Raw genomic sequence first — 14376 nt, 5'->3', positions numbered from 1 at the left:
TAAATAACCCAAGAAAAATAAAACAGCCATACACACAATGAGAGGTTATGTACTTTAAGCTTAGAACTGCACAGAAATTTGTTTTTTGAAATTATTGTTGAAGTCATGTAATAGAATAAGCACTAAGGATGCCTTATCAACATCTATGGCACATCTCTGAGAGCAGAATCCCGGTGGGCTTATTATCAGGAGATAACATTATCTGAAAGCAAAGGTTGGTACCCTTTCGGGAGGTTTTCCTTAACCAGTCATCAATACAGAGCACACAAAAGCTTCATCTTACTTTGGTTGTTGAAGCTGCAGAAGAGTTGGCCACAAGAGTGGTTATCACATCACTGTTCACTGTGGTACAAGCAACTGTGGCTGGGGCATGTAATCGTGAGGGCACAATTGGCACAGGCAGAAGCCCTGGTCTATTGTTGCTATTGCTGTTCACTGTGCTGTTACAATTAGTGCTGTTCACGTGGTTCCCATTGGCGCTCCATTCCCGGCGATCCCATCCTGTGCGATAATCTCTTTCAAAGCGACTATGGTGCCGAGACATCTCGGCCAAAGGTGGCTTCCGCCTATTCTCAGAGGGATTTCCAGAGGTTGCCTATGAAGAACCAAGCCAAAAAACAAAAGGATGTTATTAAATTAAGCTTCAAGAAAGAAACAAGTTCTGCTAAACTATCAGAGTCATTTCCTCTGCTTTAACCCTTGGGCCTAATAAAGGAAAAGAATAATTCCATTTTGCAGCCGGCTTCAAATTGCATTTCAAGAAGTTTTAATGAGAAATTCAAGGCAGAGAAAACAAAAGCAGAATGGATCTGTGGTCCTCCGAGGAGGTTCCCTAAACTACCCAGTGAGATATCAGATGACAGTTTACAGACAATGAAACACCACGCCTGAAGTAATCTGCCACTTGAACTCTCAATGAGGGATTAGCCTCTGACAGCAGGATTATATTTGTAACAGCTTCCTAAAAATACTCCGTTTGGGTCTCTATCACAAAAAAACAAAAAAACATGTTCATGTGGTGTTTGGAGAAGCAATACGCAGCAATAATGCATAGAAGCGCTTCATTACGGCAATTTATTTGCTTTACACACACACACACACAGCAGAATGGGGACAGTGACATTCACTTTATGACTATGAATAGATTATACATGGCAGAGAAAAATTCTAGCGTTAAAATAATTAATACAAGCCTACCATCAAATAGTAAAGCTTGCGAAGAAGTATTTTGTGTCCCTGTTTCAAGTATAGTTTCTAGCAATGGTAAAATGACAACTTGCTGATCATGACTTTTATTTTTTTTAAAATAGAACATTGTTATTTAAGATTTTAATTAGACAATCAACAAAATAATACTGTCATGCCCATTAAACATTAAGTGCCTTCCAAAATGGGCTAGTATTTAAATTAAGATTTCTGGATTATACATACAGATCCTTAACATGATTACCCTTTTCCAGATAATTTACTTCCAATAAAGGTTTTAGGATTGGGTATTGTAAATGTGAGTGGTTCTTTATCTAAAAGGACAGTGTCCGTGAATGAAATGCTTTAATATATGAGCTTATTGGAACATTGTGAACAAATATAATTTGATGTAGAATCCCAGGTTTGACATGAATCCAGTGTAATGGTTTTCCCTTCAAAATTCCTAAAACTTAGCTTCCTTTCAGGAGAATCAATTTTCTGTCAGCCCCTCCCTCCTCCTCCTCCTCCTCCTCCTCCTCCTCTTAATTCTGACTTTATTTTAGTCCAATAAAATATTGTGTTCCAGTTATCTTGTTCAAGTCTATGATAGGTTTTCTAACAGCAAGTCATTTTGATCTGGAGGTCATATTCACAGATTAAACAAAACATTCAAATGAAACCAAAAAACAACAAAACATTTGTATTATTATTTATGGAGCAAGTAATTTTTCTAAAGAAAAGTGGAACGGTATAATAATTCCTGATGGAATGCTCACAATATCAGGATATAGAAAAAGGAATACTGGTGGTGTTAGACATATGGTGGGCATCTACCCAATTTGGGGTAATTTCCTGCCTCCCCATCAGTCTCCCCTTACTCCATCGTACATTGTTCAGGACAGCCCTTCAGCTTTCTGAATAAGCTTTTTGGGGGATGCAGATAGCCCATTAAAGGCTGCCTAAAACTATTTTAAAATAAAATAAAATAAAATAAAATAATAATAAAATACCTTCTTTCCATGAACTTCCTTCCATTCACTTATCTTAGGATCCAAGCCATAGATTTTATGGGCTTTTGAATACAGAAAGAAAGCCTTTCCCATTTTAATAGGCTGGCATCCCAGTTCTCAGTGGGTGAGCCAATATATAATTGTGCCATCCTTGTCTTCATCATTATCATAGCCACATGTAGCATAGCTAATGGTACAACCCAACCTGACCTTTTCTTATGGGCCATAGCACCAAATATTGCACCCTGCACGGAAAGTATCTTTTGAGAAAGGTGGAAGGACTCTTTCCTTCCTCCTGCAGCAAGAGCAGCACACATTTTCACCAGGTTTTTTTTTTAAGGGTAGGGGTGTGTTCTCAACAAATATTGTCTATTCTTCACAATTTTGTCATGCTTTAGGAGGTGTCTAAAACAATGTCCCCAGAAAAAAATTATCAGCACTGTTTGAAATGTGTTTATTTCACACTTATAATGCAAGATTACCCAATTCACTGGCACTGAACACAGAACTAAATGCAATTTGCAGTCAGAAATTCACACATTTCCAAGTTTGTGATGTGCTTTGCAAAACAAAATAAAGTGTTTGGCAACATGCACACATTTCAAATCTGTGCAAGGAAAAATGAACACATTCCTAAAATGCATACAAACATGCTGTAGTCAATAGATGGATGCATACACATGTGCATGAATTTCTGTGCAGGGAAAAAAAGATTACACAGAACTGGGAAGGAACATGTCTACCTGAGGACTTGGACGAAATTGAGCTTAGCAGATTCTCCTGCCCTTACCCAATAGTACCCATGACACCACCGATGACAAGGAAGGCAGCACAAATCCAACCCCTCCATGCCTGGCAATGGTTGAAAATGCTGTTTTTTGTTTATTTAAGTCAGTACTGGAAGAGTTCATGTTCAGTGTGGCAAGTGAGTGCTCTTGTAGTCTTTTCGAAAGAAAACTAGTACAAAACTGCATGTGCCTGCAGTAAATAAGCCACCATTGATATATTTATCTTTCTTTTCTTTTGGATGCACTGTCCCACTGAATGGCTAAATTACAGATCAACTTGAATCATTCTCCACCCAGTTCCCAAAAGGAGCAGAAGTTTATACCGTGACAGCAGGGCTGTAATCAATGCATAAAAGTGAACGCTGTTCCCATTTCCCAGAAAAATCTGATCATCTTCAAAAACTGTAGGATTTGCAGATAAATTCCAGACCAATTCTAGTTTGAGATCATTGTTCCCTCCCTATGCTTACACTAACAACTTTGTATCCTTTTGTAAGCTGACATAATCGCTGGTGCTACACTTAGCACACACATTCAGAAATGCAACGGTAACACAAGAGGCACTTGGGATTGCATTGCATGGAGAATTACACAGTTAAAAACAAATAGAATAAAATTTAGCACTTAATACTTTATTAGTAGAGAGCACATTCATCACAGCCATCTTCTTCCCCATACCAAATCCCTCAGACTTACTCTCTTGTAGGAGTACTATTTCCCCTTCATTTTCCTTTAGATCTGTCACTGAGTACTTTTTCTCTGATCTTCTTAAGTCTCTGTCTTTTGGAGTTATAAATGCAAGGGAAAAATAGGCTTTCAGCCAGTCTATAGAGCTGAAGAATCATATTTCTCATAATAACAGGGATTCAACTTTATTAAGTGACCTCAAAATCAAATGTCAGCTCTTTAATTAAATTTAGCCCCCTAATAAAATAAGTTTAGATTTCTGTCTCTATTTACAAATGAGAACACAACACGAACACATATGACCACAAGTAGTTTTACAGAAATAGCTGCTTCATTATCAACGGGACGGACACACACACACACATCCCTGCAAACATACAGATAAGTACCTATGTATATTGCATTAAAAGTTATCAAACAAGTTACTCTGGCAGGTAATGTTTTATTTGTTTCACATCTCAAGTGAGATTTATTTATTTATTTTACAAAAAAGGGAGGTGACAGCATGTCTGTAATTAGATTTAATGTCAAGAATTGCATCTGATAACTGGGTGGTGGTGGATTCATTTCAGAAAGATGTTACAAATTAGAGTCGATATAATTTTATTGGAGAGTATCATGCAGAACCAATGTGCTAATATTTTCAGATGCATGGGAATGCTTTTATTGTAGGACTGCAGCAGCACATTAAAACCACATAAGTGAGCCTTTTGTTAAAAACATGAAAAAAGCATATTATGAAGTGTCAAATGACTGTATATGTGCTGAGTTATGGATTTTTATCTAAGTAACAAAATATTCTGCTTTTACAAGGGGCTTTTAAAGTTACATACTTCCAAATACAGGACTTTCTGCTAAACCAAATCAAAGGTAGTTATGCTGCTCTCAGGCTAAGCGTTAGTAACTGTTCTGTACTCTATAAACTCTAAAGCATTCCTTGTAGTTGGAAGCTACTTTCTAAACCGCAGAAACATTTTCCTAAACTATCCCTAACATAGTTTTAAGTGTTATTATGCCACATTTGTTTTTTCTGACATTTTCCCTGGAGCATTGTTAATACTTGGCTGCTACACTACTGTAAGATCTATTAATGTTAATGGGGTTTGCACTATCCAATGCAGGGTGGGACGACAGCAGAGGCGGTCTTCGTTTCTGCATTTCTGCTAGATGGGTGATTTTACCATCTAGCAGCAGCGCCTGGGAGGGGAAGGAAGAAGGCTGGGGCAGCCATAAAAAATAGTGTACCGCAACCGCCCTGGTCGCCTCCCTCTCCACCCTGCCCCTGGAAATGCCCCCTCCTCCCTGGCTTCATTTTGCAAGCATGGAGAGGTAGCCAGCTGTGCTGGCTATGAGGGGGAGGGGACCTAGAGCCCTATCTCTGATCTCTCAGCCAGGAAACGAAACAATTCCATTCTCACACCTCTGGATGCTGTCTAGAGGTAGGATTGCTCTCTAAATCTTAATACATCCTTCTTCCTAAACTCCTAACAAATTATCAAGTATGTATAAACAAATACATACTCCTACTATAAGATCTTCATAAAATAAACCTTAAATACCACATGGAGCCAACATACGGTTTTTCCATATTGCCCACCCATATAATTAGTTAACAACAGTAGTATTTATTTATATTATTATTAATAAAATATTATTATTATTAAAACATTTATATCTCGCCCTATTATCACTGGGAACTCAGGACGGTGTGCAGATAAAATCAGAACAATATAAACATAAATAATTTAAACAGCTAAAAATTATTAAATCATTAACAAATTAAAACTGGTAGAAAATTGTTAAAAGCAATAAAACAATTAAAAACAAGTAAAACTATGTGTAACCATAAAGAAGGCTTTGATAAAAAGCCATGTCTTAACTTTGGGCTGAAATGAAGCCAGTGTCAGCGCCAGTTGGGCCTCCAAGTGGAAGGTATTCCACAAGCAGGGGGCCAGAACAGAGAAAGCCCTCTCCCACATCCCACCATAATGTATGTCTCATGTTGGTGGGACGCAGAAGTGGGCTCCTCCAACTGATCTCAAATCTTGGGCAGGCTTATATAGGGAGAGGCACTCCCTCAAGGACTGAGGTCCCAAGATGTTTAGGGCTTTAAATGTCATTGCCAACACCTTGAGTTCCAACCGGAAGCGTATAGGCAACCAATGCAATTCTTTTAAGATCAGTGTTATACAGTCTTTATAGGATGTTCTGGTGAGCAGTGTAGCTGCTGCATTTTGCCCGAGCTTCAGCTTACGAGTCGTCTTCAAGTGCAGCCCCACGTAGAGTGCATTGCAGTAGTCTAATCTGGAAGTTGCAGTATTTGAGATGTATTTATTTATTTATTTATTTATTTATTTATTCATTTGTTATATTCTGGGGCAAATAGAAATACCAGTCTAAAATTGTCAGGTCTTTACAAATATATGATGGAATACTATGTGCAGTTCTGGTTACTGCATTTCAAAAAGGATACTGTAGATCTAGAAAAGGTGTAGAAAAGATTTAAGCAAAATAATCAGGGGGCTGGAGCACCTTCTCTATGAGGAAAAGTTGTAATTATTCAGGCTCTTTCTTTTTGAAAGCAGGTAACTAAGGAGGACATGATACAATTTTATAAAATTATGCATGGTATGAAGAAATTGGAAGGGGAAAGGCTTTACTGCCTTTCTCATAATACTAAAACACAAGGTCATCTAAATAAATTGACTTGCAGGAGAGCCAGGACAGAACAAAGGAAATGTTTCCTTCATTTCTGCACATATGTTTATAGAATTATTATTATTATTATTATTATTATTATTATTATTATTATTTACATTTGTATACCGCCCTATAGCCGAGGCTCTCTGGGCGGTTTACATAAGATAAAAACACTTTAAAACAATATTTAAAAATTTAAAATCACAAAAATGTACAATATAAAACCACAAAAACATACAAAAACAAACCTAGGCTAATTACACATTGCTAAATGCTGGGGAGAAGAGAAAAGTCTTGACCTGGCGCCGAAAAGATAACAATGTTGGCGCCAGGCAAGCCTCGTCAGGAAGATTGTTCCACAATTGGGGGGCCACCACCGAAAAGGCCCTCTCTCTTGTTGCCGTCCAATTTGCTGCTGCAAGATGCTATGATGGCCACTCGGATGGCTTTAAAAGATTAGACACAATCAGGAAAACAAGTCACAGCCAGGGGCGGGGGCACACTCCCTCGGCCTCCCTACCCTCTCTTAGGCTTCATGTCTATACTGAAACATGCCAATGCTATGTATTTATCTATCAGAGTTCCTCGCTGTCTTTAACTGTCTGACAGTGAAATATTCACAAGTGATGTAGAAACTGGAGATCCAAACTAGAGAATGCAGCTAAAACACTGGCACCGTCTCTGTGAAATCCCCAGGCCACAGAAGGTTAGACTTGGGCTGTATAGTGAACAGTTCAGGGCCACACTGGAAACAAGACTTGTGGACTCATAGGCCATCGAGTCCAACCCCCGCTCAACGTAGGAATCCACCCTAAAGCATACCTGACAGATGGTTGTCCATCTGCCTCTTGAATGCCTCTAGTGTGGGAGGGCCCACAACCTCTACTGCTCTAACAGTCAGGAATTTTTTCCTGATGTCCAGCCAGAATCTGGCTTCCTGTAACTTGAGCCCATTATTCCATGTCCTGCACTCTGGGAGGATCGAGAAGAGATCCTGACCCTCCTCTGTGTGACAACCTTTTAAGTATTTGAAGAGTACTTTCATGTCTTCCCTCAATCTTCTCTTCTCCAGGCTAAACATGCCCAGTTGTTTCAGTCTCTCTTCATAGGGCTTTGTTTCCAGACCCCTGATCATTCTGGTTGCCCTCCTCTGAATACGCTCCAGCTTGTCTGCGTCCTTCTTGAAGTGTAGTGCCCAGAACTGGAATTGTCTTTCCTTTTGCTGACTTGCCTAATTAGCAAGATGAACCTTTTAATGAGAGCTTCTGAAATTATTTTATGCTGTCCCCATAACTCTAAGAAGATTTGTAGGCCCAAATAGTACCTAGATGATGAAGGCATCACTCAAATCAGTGCAAATGCATGGAATTTTCGCAGAAACTGAAGGTCTGATGAGGATGGTCTCTCCCTCTTTTTCTCTTTTCCTCCCCTTTTTGGGGGGCAGATGGCATTGCCTCAGGCCTGTGTGTTTCTACTGGCAACATTCCAAGGCCTAGGCTAGCATTTCCAGAGGCCTTTAAAGAGAATGAGTTACACACAGAAGCTAGGGATTTCTCTGTGTCAGACTGACACTATACTGTAGTCAAGATGAAAGGAGCTGCTCATGGGACCAGTAAATCTACCCCGACAGTGTCCTGTTAAAACAAATTAGCCCATATGTCATAATCTCCAACCCAAAAATGTAGCCAGGAAATGTTCCCTCAGAATCTCTCCATATCCTAAAAAATGGTGAATTAAAATATTCTTTCTCGACTGATTAATTTATTAAGCCATTCCTGTCCCTGGCAATAAGTCCTATAACTCAGCTACACTTCCAGCAATTCAGCTACAGCCACCTCTCAAAATACGCACATGCTCTTCCTTGCATTTATTTTACTTCATTGCATTACAACCTTTGCTATTTCCCTTCAAAGAACTGAATTTATCTTATTTCAATTTCTCCTTGGTATTAAAAAAAAGCAGCAAATACAGCTACGCTTTCCTTGTAAAGCTTCAGGAGAACCCACGGAAGCCCTGTTGGATTAGATCAGAAGTCTATCAAGTCCTCCATCATGGTTCGAACAGGAACCAGCCACATGCTTCCAACCTCATCCAGAAGAAGGATTTCAGGATGGTATAACATATAAAATATTTGACATAATAAAAAACAAATAACCTGGTGCTAAAAGGAATACAATGACAGTGCCAGACATACTTCCCATGGGAGAGCATTCAAAGCCGGGGGCCACCAAAGAAAAGACCCCCTCTTCTGCAGATGAATAATATACTTCTCTTATGGGTGGAATACAGAGAAAGGCCTCCTCTGATCACCTTAATGCCCAGGCGCATTCATAGGGAGGAGGCACTCCTTCAGATATTTGGGCCTCAGACCATTTAGGCTTTAAGAGAAGTACCAGCATCTTGAATTGCAAATAAGCTGCCAATGTAATTCCTAAGCAAACCAGCCAGAATTCTTGCAGCCGTATTCTGTACAAGTCAGAGCTTCCATACTGTTTTCAAGGGCATCTAATGCATTAGATGCCCGACATCTAATGCATTACAGTAACCCAACTTGGAACTTATCAGAGGATGGATCACTGTAGGCAGGCTTTCCTTTGTCACATATAATGCAGCTTTGGTGGTCCACTATATTCTATTAGCAGTTATTAACAGGAAAAGGACAGTATTTGCTTACTCTCTGAAAGCTAATCTACAGTGAAGTGCGGGGAATAAATGGAACATGTAAAAATAAAAGGAGTTTGGCTTTAGGGAATATTCTAATGATAAATGGTAAAGCAAACGCTCTTCCTCCCTTATATTCTCTCTCTCTCTCTCTCTCTCACACACACACACACAGTTATTATATATAAGTGAATGAACAAGCATTTCTTTTGTTTATTGCAGTCTGTCATTTTAACATGTAGAGTCATCACTTTTATTCCCAGCCTGTGTCAATGTGCAGTTGGCTGTTAACTGTACATATCCAAACACAGATCATTACCTTTTTATTGATTTTGCTATCCTCTTATTTTTAGTCAAATATGGAGGGGAAAATAATATTGATTTTATCTCCTAGTTATTTTGCTTTGACCTGAAAGACAATGCCTGAAGAACAACAGGGTCAATGCCAACTACCCTAATAAATTAATACCACAGGCTTAATTGCAAAATTAAGCGTGTCTCATCTCACTCCAAAGCACTCTTCCACTGTTTGTTTAAAGTAATCACATATGCCTGCTACACTATTCCTTTTATGTTAAATAGGCCAACACTACTCCAGTCTTCTTTTCGAAATATTTACTAGCATAAATAAAATGTGACGAAACTTTTTAAATCCTTGTTGCCTTAGATCTTCATAACATTTATCCATAAACCTGCAAGTAAAAGCTGGCATACAGATGCAACTATCTGTTTTATCTACTTTTGATTTGAGGGTGCTCAGCATTTTTACAAAATAGTTAACTTTCATTTAGGAGCTGAAATGCTACGTCCTAGAAATCCCAGCTTTGGAAACATATTTATCTTTAATTGGTTTAAGGTAATTGAATCTGTATTCGACTGAGCAAGATGGCAAAAGGTGCTAAACTAAGCACAGAAAGTTCAGTAAGGCCATTAGTTAGAGGTCCTGTACTGTCTTTAGCACATCCCCTAGGACTTCTACTCATGAGGACATGGACAGAGATCATATATGACACCAAAACAGACTGATATTTTGCTTCTACTATGTTTTTGCCAAGAGCTGTATTTCTTCGAAGAAATCTCTTGAGGGCTGAATACCAGAAGTCGATGGAGCCAGAGCTAGTAATAGAACAAAATGTTGTCATACCCCCCCTTTCTTCACCACCTCCTCTCTTTCTCTCCTTATACCTCTTTCTCCTGCTCCCCTTTCCGCCAACTCAGTCCTCCCACCATGCGCAACAAAAGTGCTAATGGGACTTTTTCTCTAAAGTCTAATGCCATTTGGTGAGCAATTTTAAGGGAGTGGCAACATGTGGGAAGAGATTAACCTTACTTTCCTTAGCTGGTACCCAATCTAAAGTCCTCCTCCAGAATGGGAGTTCTCTTTTCTTTGCCCAACTGCTGGTCAGGTGGCAGGGCAGAGGCCAGGAGGTTGCAGGCTTGACCCAAGGTGCCATGGGTCATAGCCAGCATCCCCCTTTGATTTTCTACACCTGCAACCAACCCACCCCAGCTGATACCTTCCCTTTTGTTTCTTAGTAGTTTCATTTTGGCTACACAGATATCATAACTCATCACCTGGGTTCATTTTTAGTAGTATGTGTGCGTATGTGGACACACACACACTATGATCCATAGACCTACAATCACTCCCTAAAATTCTTCATTCTTCCTAAAAAGGGAACATCATTGCCAGCTAAACTAGTGAACTTCTCTAGGAAGCAGGTTTCACAACACAAGTCTACTAGCACTGAGAAGGCTCTGCTCCTTTCCCCCATGTTCTTTACTCTGGAAGAATCAGGTATCTCAAATAAAGCCTCCCCACTGATGACCTTAGATATCCAAGGGCTTACTACAGGAGAAATATCCAGGTTCCAGGCTATGTAGGCCTTCAAAATGGTAAGCACCAGCACCTTCAACAGAACTTGATACTAACCTGAAGCCAGTGGAGCTTCTTTAATATTAGCAGGAGTATATACTATACCCTACAATTTATCACATCTGGTCACATTCCTGTAATTCAGTAGTAGACTTGTAGCATAGGAAGGGACTCCCTCTGAAAGATCAGGTTCGTAGTTTGGGGGTACTCTTAGTTCCATCTGTTGCTAGAGGCTCAAGTGGCCATGGCCGCTCAGAGTGCCTTTTACCAGCTTCACCTGGTTCGCCAGCTACAGCCTCTCCTGGACAGGGATAGCTTGGCCATGGTGGTGCAGGTATTAGTAATCTCAAAATTGGATTACTGCAATATGCTCTATGTGGAGCTACCCTTAAAGCTGCTCTGGAAGCTGGAGCTAGTGCAGAATGCTGCAGCTAGGCTGTTAACCAGAGTTGCCCATTTCCAGCATGTAAATCCTTTGCTGAGGGAACTGCACTGGCGGCCTATTCACTACCGGGACAGGTTTAAGGTTCTTATACTAGTGTGCAAAAGCCCTAAACAACATGGGACCAGGATATCTAAGAGAATGCCCTATTCCCTATCAACCTGCCTGGTCACTGAGGTCATCTGAGGGCATGCTCATGGTGGTTCCACATGGACCTGCTTCTGATTGGAGTCCACCAGGGGAAGAGCCTTCAGTGTGGTGGCCCCCATCCTGTGGAATCCCCTGGCTCTGGAAGTCAGGCAAGCGCCAACTTTGTGTTCCTTCTGGCGACTCTAAAAACGCTGTTGTTCCAGGAAGCCTTCCCTTAATGACTAGCTGTGGCTTTATTGCACTTTGTTTCTTTTAAAAATGTACTTTTAAAGTGTTTTTATTGTTTTATTCAATTTGTCCACCGCTCCAACATTCTTGAATGGGGAGCGGCATACAAATATTGTAAATAAAATAAATACATAAATAAATAAGGGACTTTAAAAGGTCATGCACTCCAGCTGACTGTACTGAGGCAGAATTCCTAACATCTCTAGGAAACAATATATCCATAACACCTAGACTGCTGTGAATCAATTCAGGTATCGTGCCACCCACTTTTCCTTAAGCTTTCTTAAATGATTAACTATGGTTTGGTATGATGTCTAAACTGATAAAAGTAGTAACGGATCTCACTCTATCTTCAGAGGTTGCTATGCCATGGAGAAAGGTGTGAACGTTGCGAGAACACAAAATGTAAGACAAGATGCTTTAAATAATAATAATAATAATAATGATAATAATAATAATAATAATGCTCTAACCCAAACGTTTGCCTATTACATATCTAGAAACTGGTTTGGTTCCAGACTATGATTAATGGAAACCATGATTTGGCTTTATGTCAAACCGAACCTGCATATCATACATGTCAGCTTTCTACATTTATAAAACTCACTCACTTTTTATCTATGTATCTTTATATTTATCAAAGAAAAAGGAGGTTTCTCTCATATCTTTTAAAATAGTAATGACACTAAAAATGCCAGCAGGGATGAAGATGGAAAAGCATATCATACCAGTAGCAATTGCTTTCTCCAGAAAACTGCATTTTTGTTACACTTAAATCAGTAATATAAAAACGTGCAATTGGCAACAAACACTGGCATACAATGAAGAGAAATGTGTACAAGTTATAGCAAATGAGCTGAATATACACAGATGAATATGTACATTGTAAGTTGCTTACTAGCTTTGACATGCATAGTCCTACATTAGAATGCTGTGATAATTTTGACGGGCTGAATGGAATGTAGAGAGAAGTGTAATACAACTCTACCTACACTAGCACCCTTCTCAACCAATCAACTCCCTTAGGGGTACAATGTAATTTAAAGCTCACTTCATGGGTCTTGCTCCTGATCGGTCAATTATTCCAAATCAGGCAGAATTAAATGTGGCATTTTTGGGATGTGGAATGATGTTAGCCAGTGACCAAAGTGAAACTAATAAACCAATTTCACTCGCTACCCTAGGCTGTTCTCAAAAATTGAAGTCTCGGAGAAGAAAGCCTGCTTTATCTGTTTGTTGCCCAAGCCCTCTTGCAATTTGTTATCTTTTAATTCATTTTTTTTAAAAAAAAAAATCAGTGGATAACTCTGGCTGGGGCTCTGATGAGAATAAAGACGACACCAGACTATATAGCTTTCGGTATGGCTAGAAGCTGTAGAGAACATAAATTTCTTCAGGGAAAGAGGAGCTACTTTCTTCCACCATTTAATGTATAGCATTTGTCTTGCCAGTTGCAAAATTTATCTAGGAGATGTCAACGCCGCCAAAAACATGTTTTAAAATCAACCTTAAACATCAGCACCAGCCACGGCAATTTACAAGAGTGTATCAGGGTAGTTTAATCTTGGGTGATGTGAAATATTTATTGCTTGTGTTCTATTCTAACATCTTTAGCATGGAGCAAAGGATTTAGAAGAATTATACCATGGAAAACTTCAGTCCTTTTTGCCTTTTAAAAGAAAGTCCTACTATGTTCACATGTACATCATTATGTTAAGGGTAAGGAGATGGGGATTTGGAAGATGGAGTATGGGGAGATACTGCATAAAATGTTCTTATTGAAAACCTATTGTTTCTATCAAAACAACCATAATAGAACTTAACAGAAAGAGGACCATTATCTTTTGACCTTTCAAAGCTCCATGGTTAAGCAGTACAGCGATCATGGATTTTTTTGTTCTTCATTGGGCCTGTTCAGACAACAGGCTAAGCCATGGTTAGGCTGCTAATCTTTTTGCAGCAAATGGTTAGTGAGCATGTTTAAACCGTAGTTATGTAGCCACCATAGTTAAGAATGGTTCACACAACATGCTAAGTCATAGTTTACATGACACACTAAGTGCTCAAAATGCTTAACCACCATGGCTTAGGTGTTGTCTGAACAGGGTCAAGGAGAGCCTCATCACATCAGCTTAAAATGGTTACCTGCCAGTCTCAGGTCAAGAGATACTTGTCCATATATTAGGGGAGATCTTTCCCCTCACTGCCCCTGCTCCTTAAGCATATTTGGTTAGAAATCTTTTAGTGTTACCAATCATTCTACTATTTCTACTGCCAAGTTCAAACCATGCAAAAACAAGGCCTTTCCTGTTAACTCAGTCTGCATTCCAGTATTATGCCTAGCTGTTTGAACAGCTTGTGTGTGGAAAAATTAAGCATAGATTTCTGTTTCCTTTTTGTTTATTTTTAGCTAAGCCGTGTATTTCTGTTCATTAGTGTTTGTATTTCCTCTGAGAATGCAGGTGTCGCATCCTTTATACAAATTGTTCAGAGGATTTGCATCATTATTACCTACTAGGTTTGCCTCGCCCACAGAGAGAGAATTAAGCATCTTCCTGCTTCATTTGCCTCTGCTCCTAACCAATAAAAATACTCCCCCTCCCTATTATTCTCTACTCTTACACGATGTAATGGGATCCATTCAGG

General features: G+C 39.4%; 1 protein-coding gene across 1 annotated transcript in view; it reads right to left on the bottom strand.

The window, feature by feature from the left end:
- The window catches only part of KLHL29 (kelch like family member 29), a 373733-nt gene that overhangs the window by 289595 nt on the left and 69762 nt on the right, over positions 1–14376 (bottom strand). Inside the window, exon 2 of the mRNA XM_063125224.1 lies at positions 284–595. Coding sequence (XP_062981294.1) covers positions 284–544 — 261 coding nt within the window. The 5' untranslated portion in view covers positions 545–595. The remainder of the gene's footprint in view (positions 1–283; positions 596–14376) is intronic.

Source organism: Elgaria multicarinata, chromosome 4 (assembly GCF_023053635.1).
Source record: "Elgaria multicarinata webbii isolate HBS135686 ecotype San Diego chromosome 4, rElgMul1.1.pri, whole genome shotgun sequence".
Classification (NCBI taxonomy): domain Eukaryota; kingdom Metazoa; phylum Chordata; class Lepidosauria; order Squamata; family Anguidae; genus Elgaria; species Elgaria multicarinata.
Note: the sequence above shows the minus strand (reverse complement) of the source record. Positions and strands in the feature narration are given on the sequence as shown.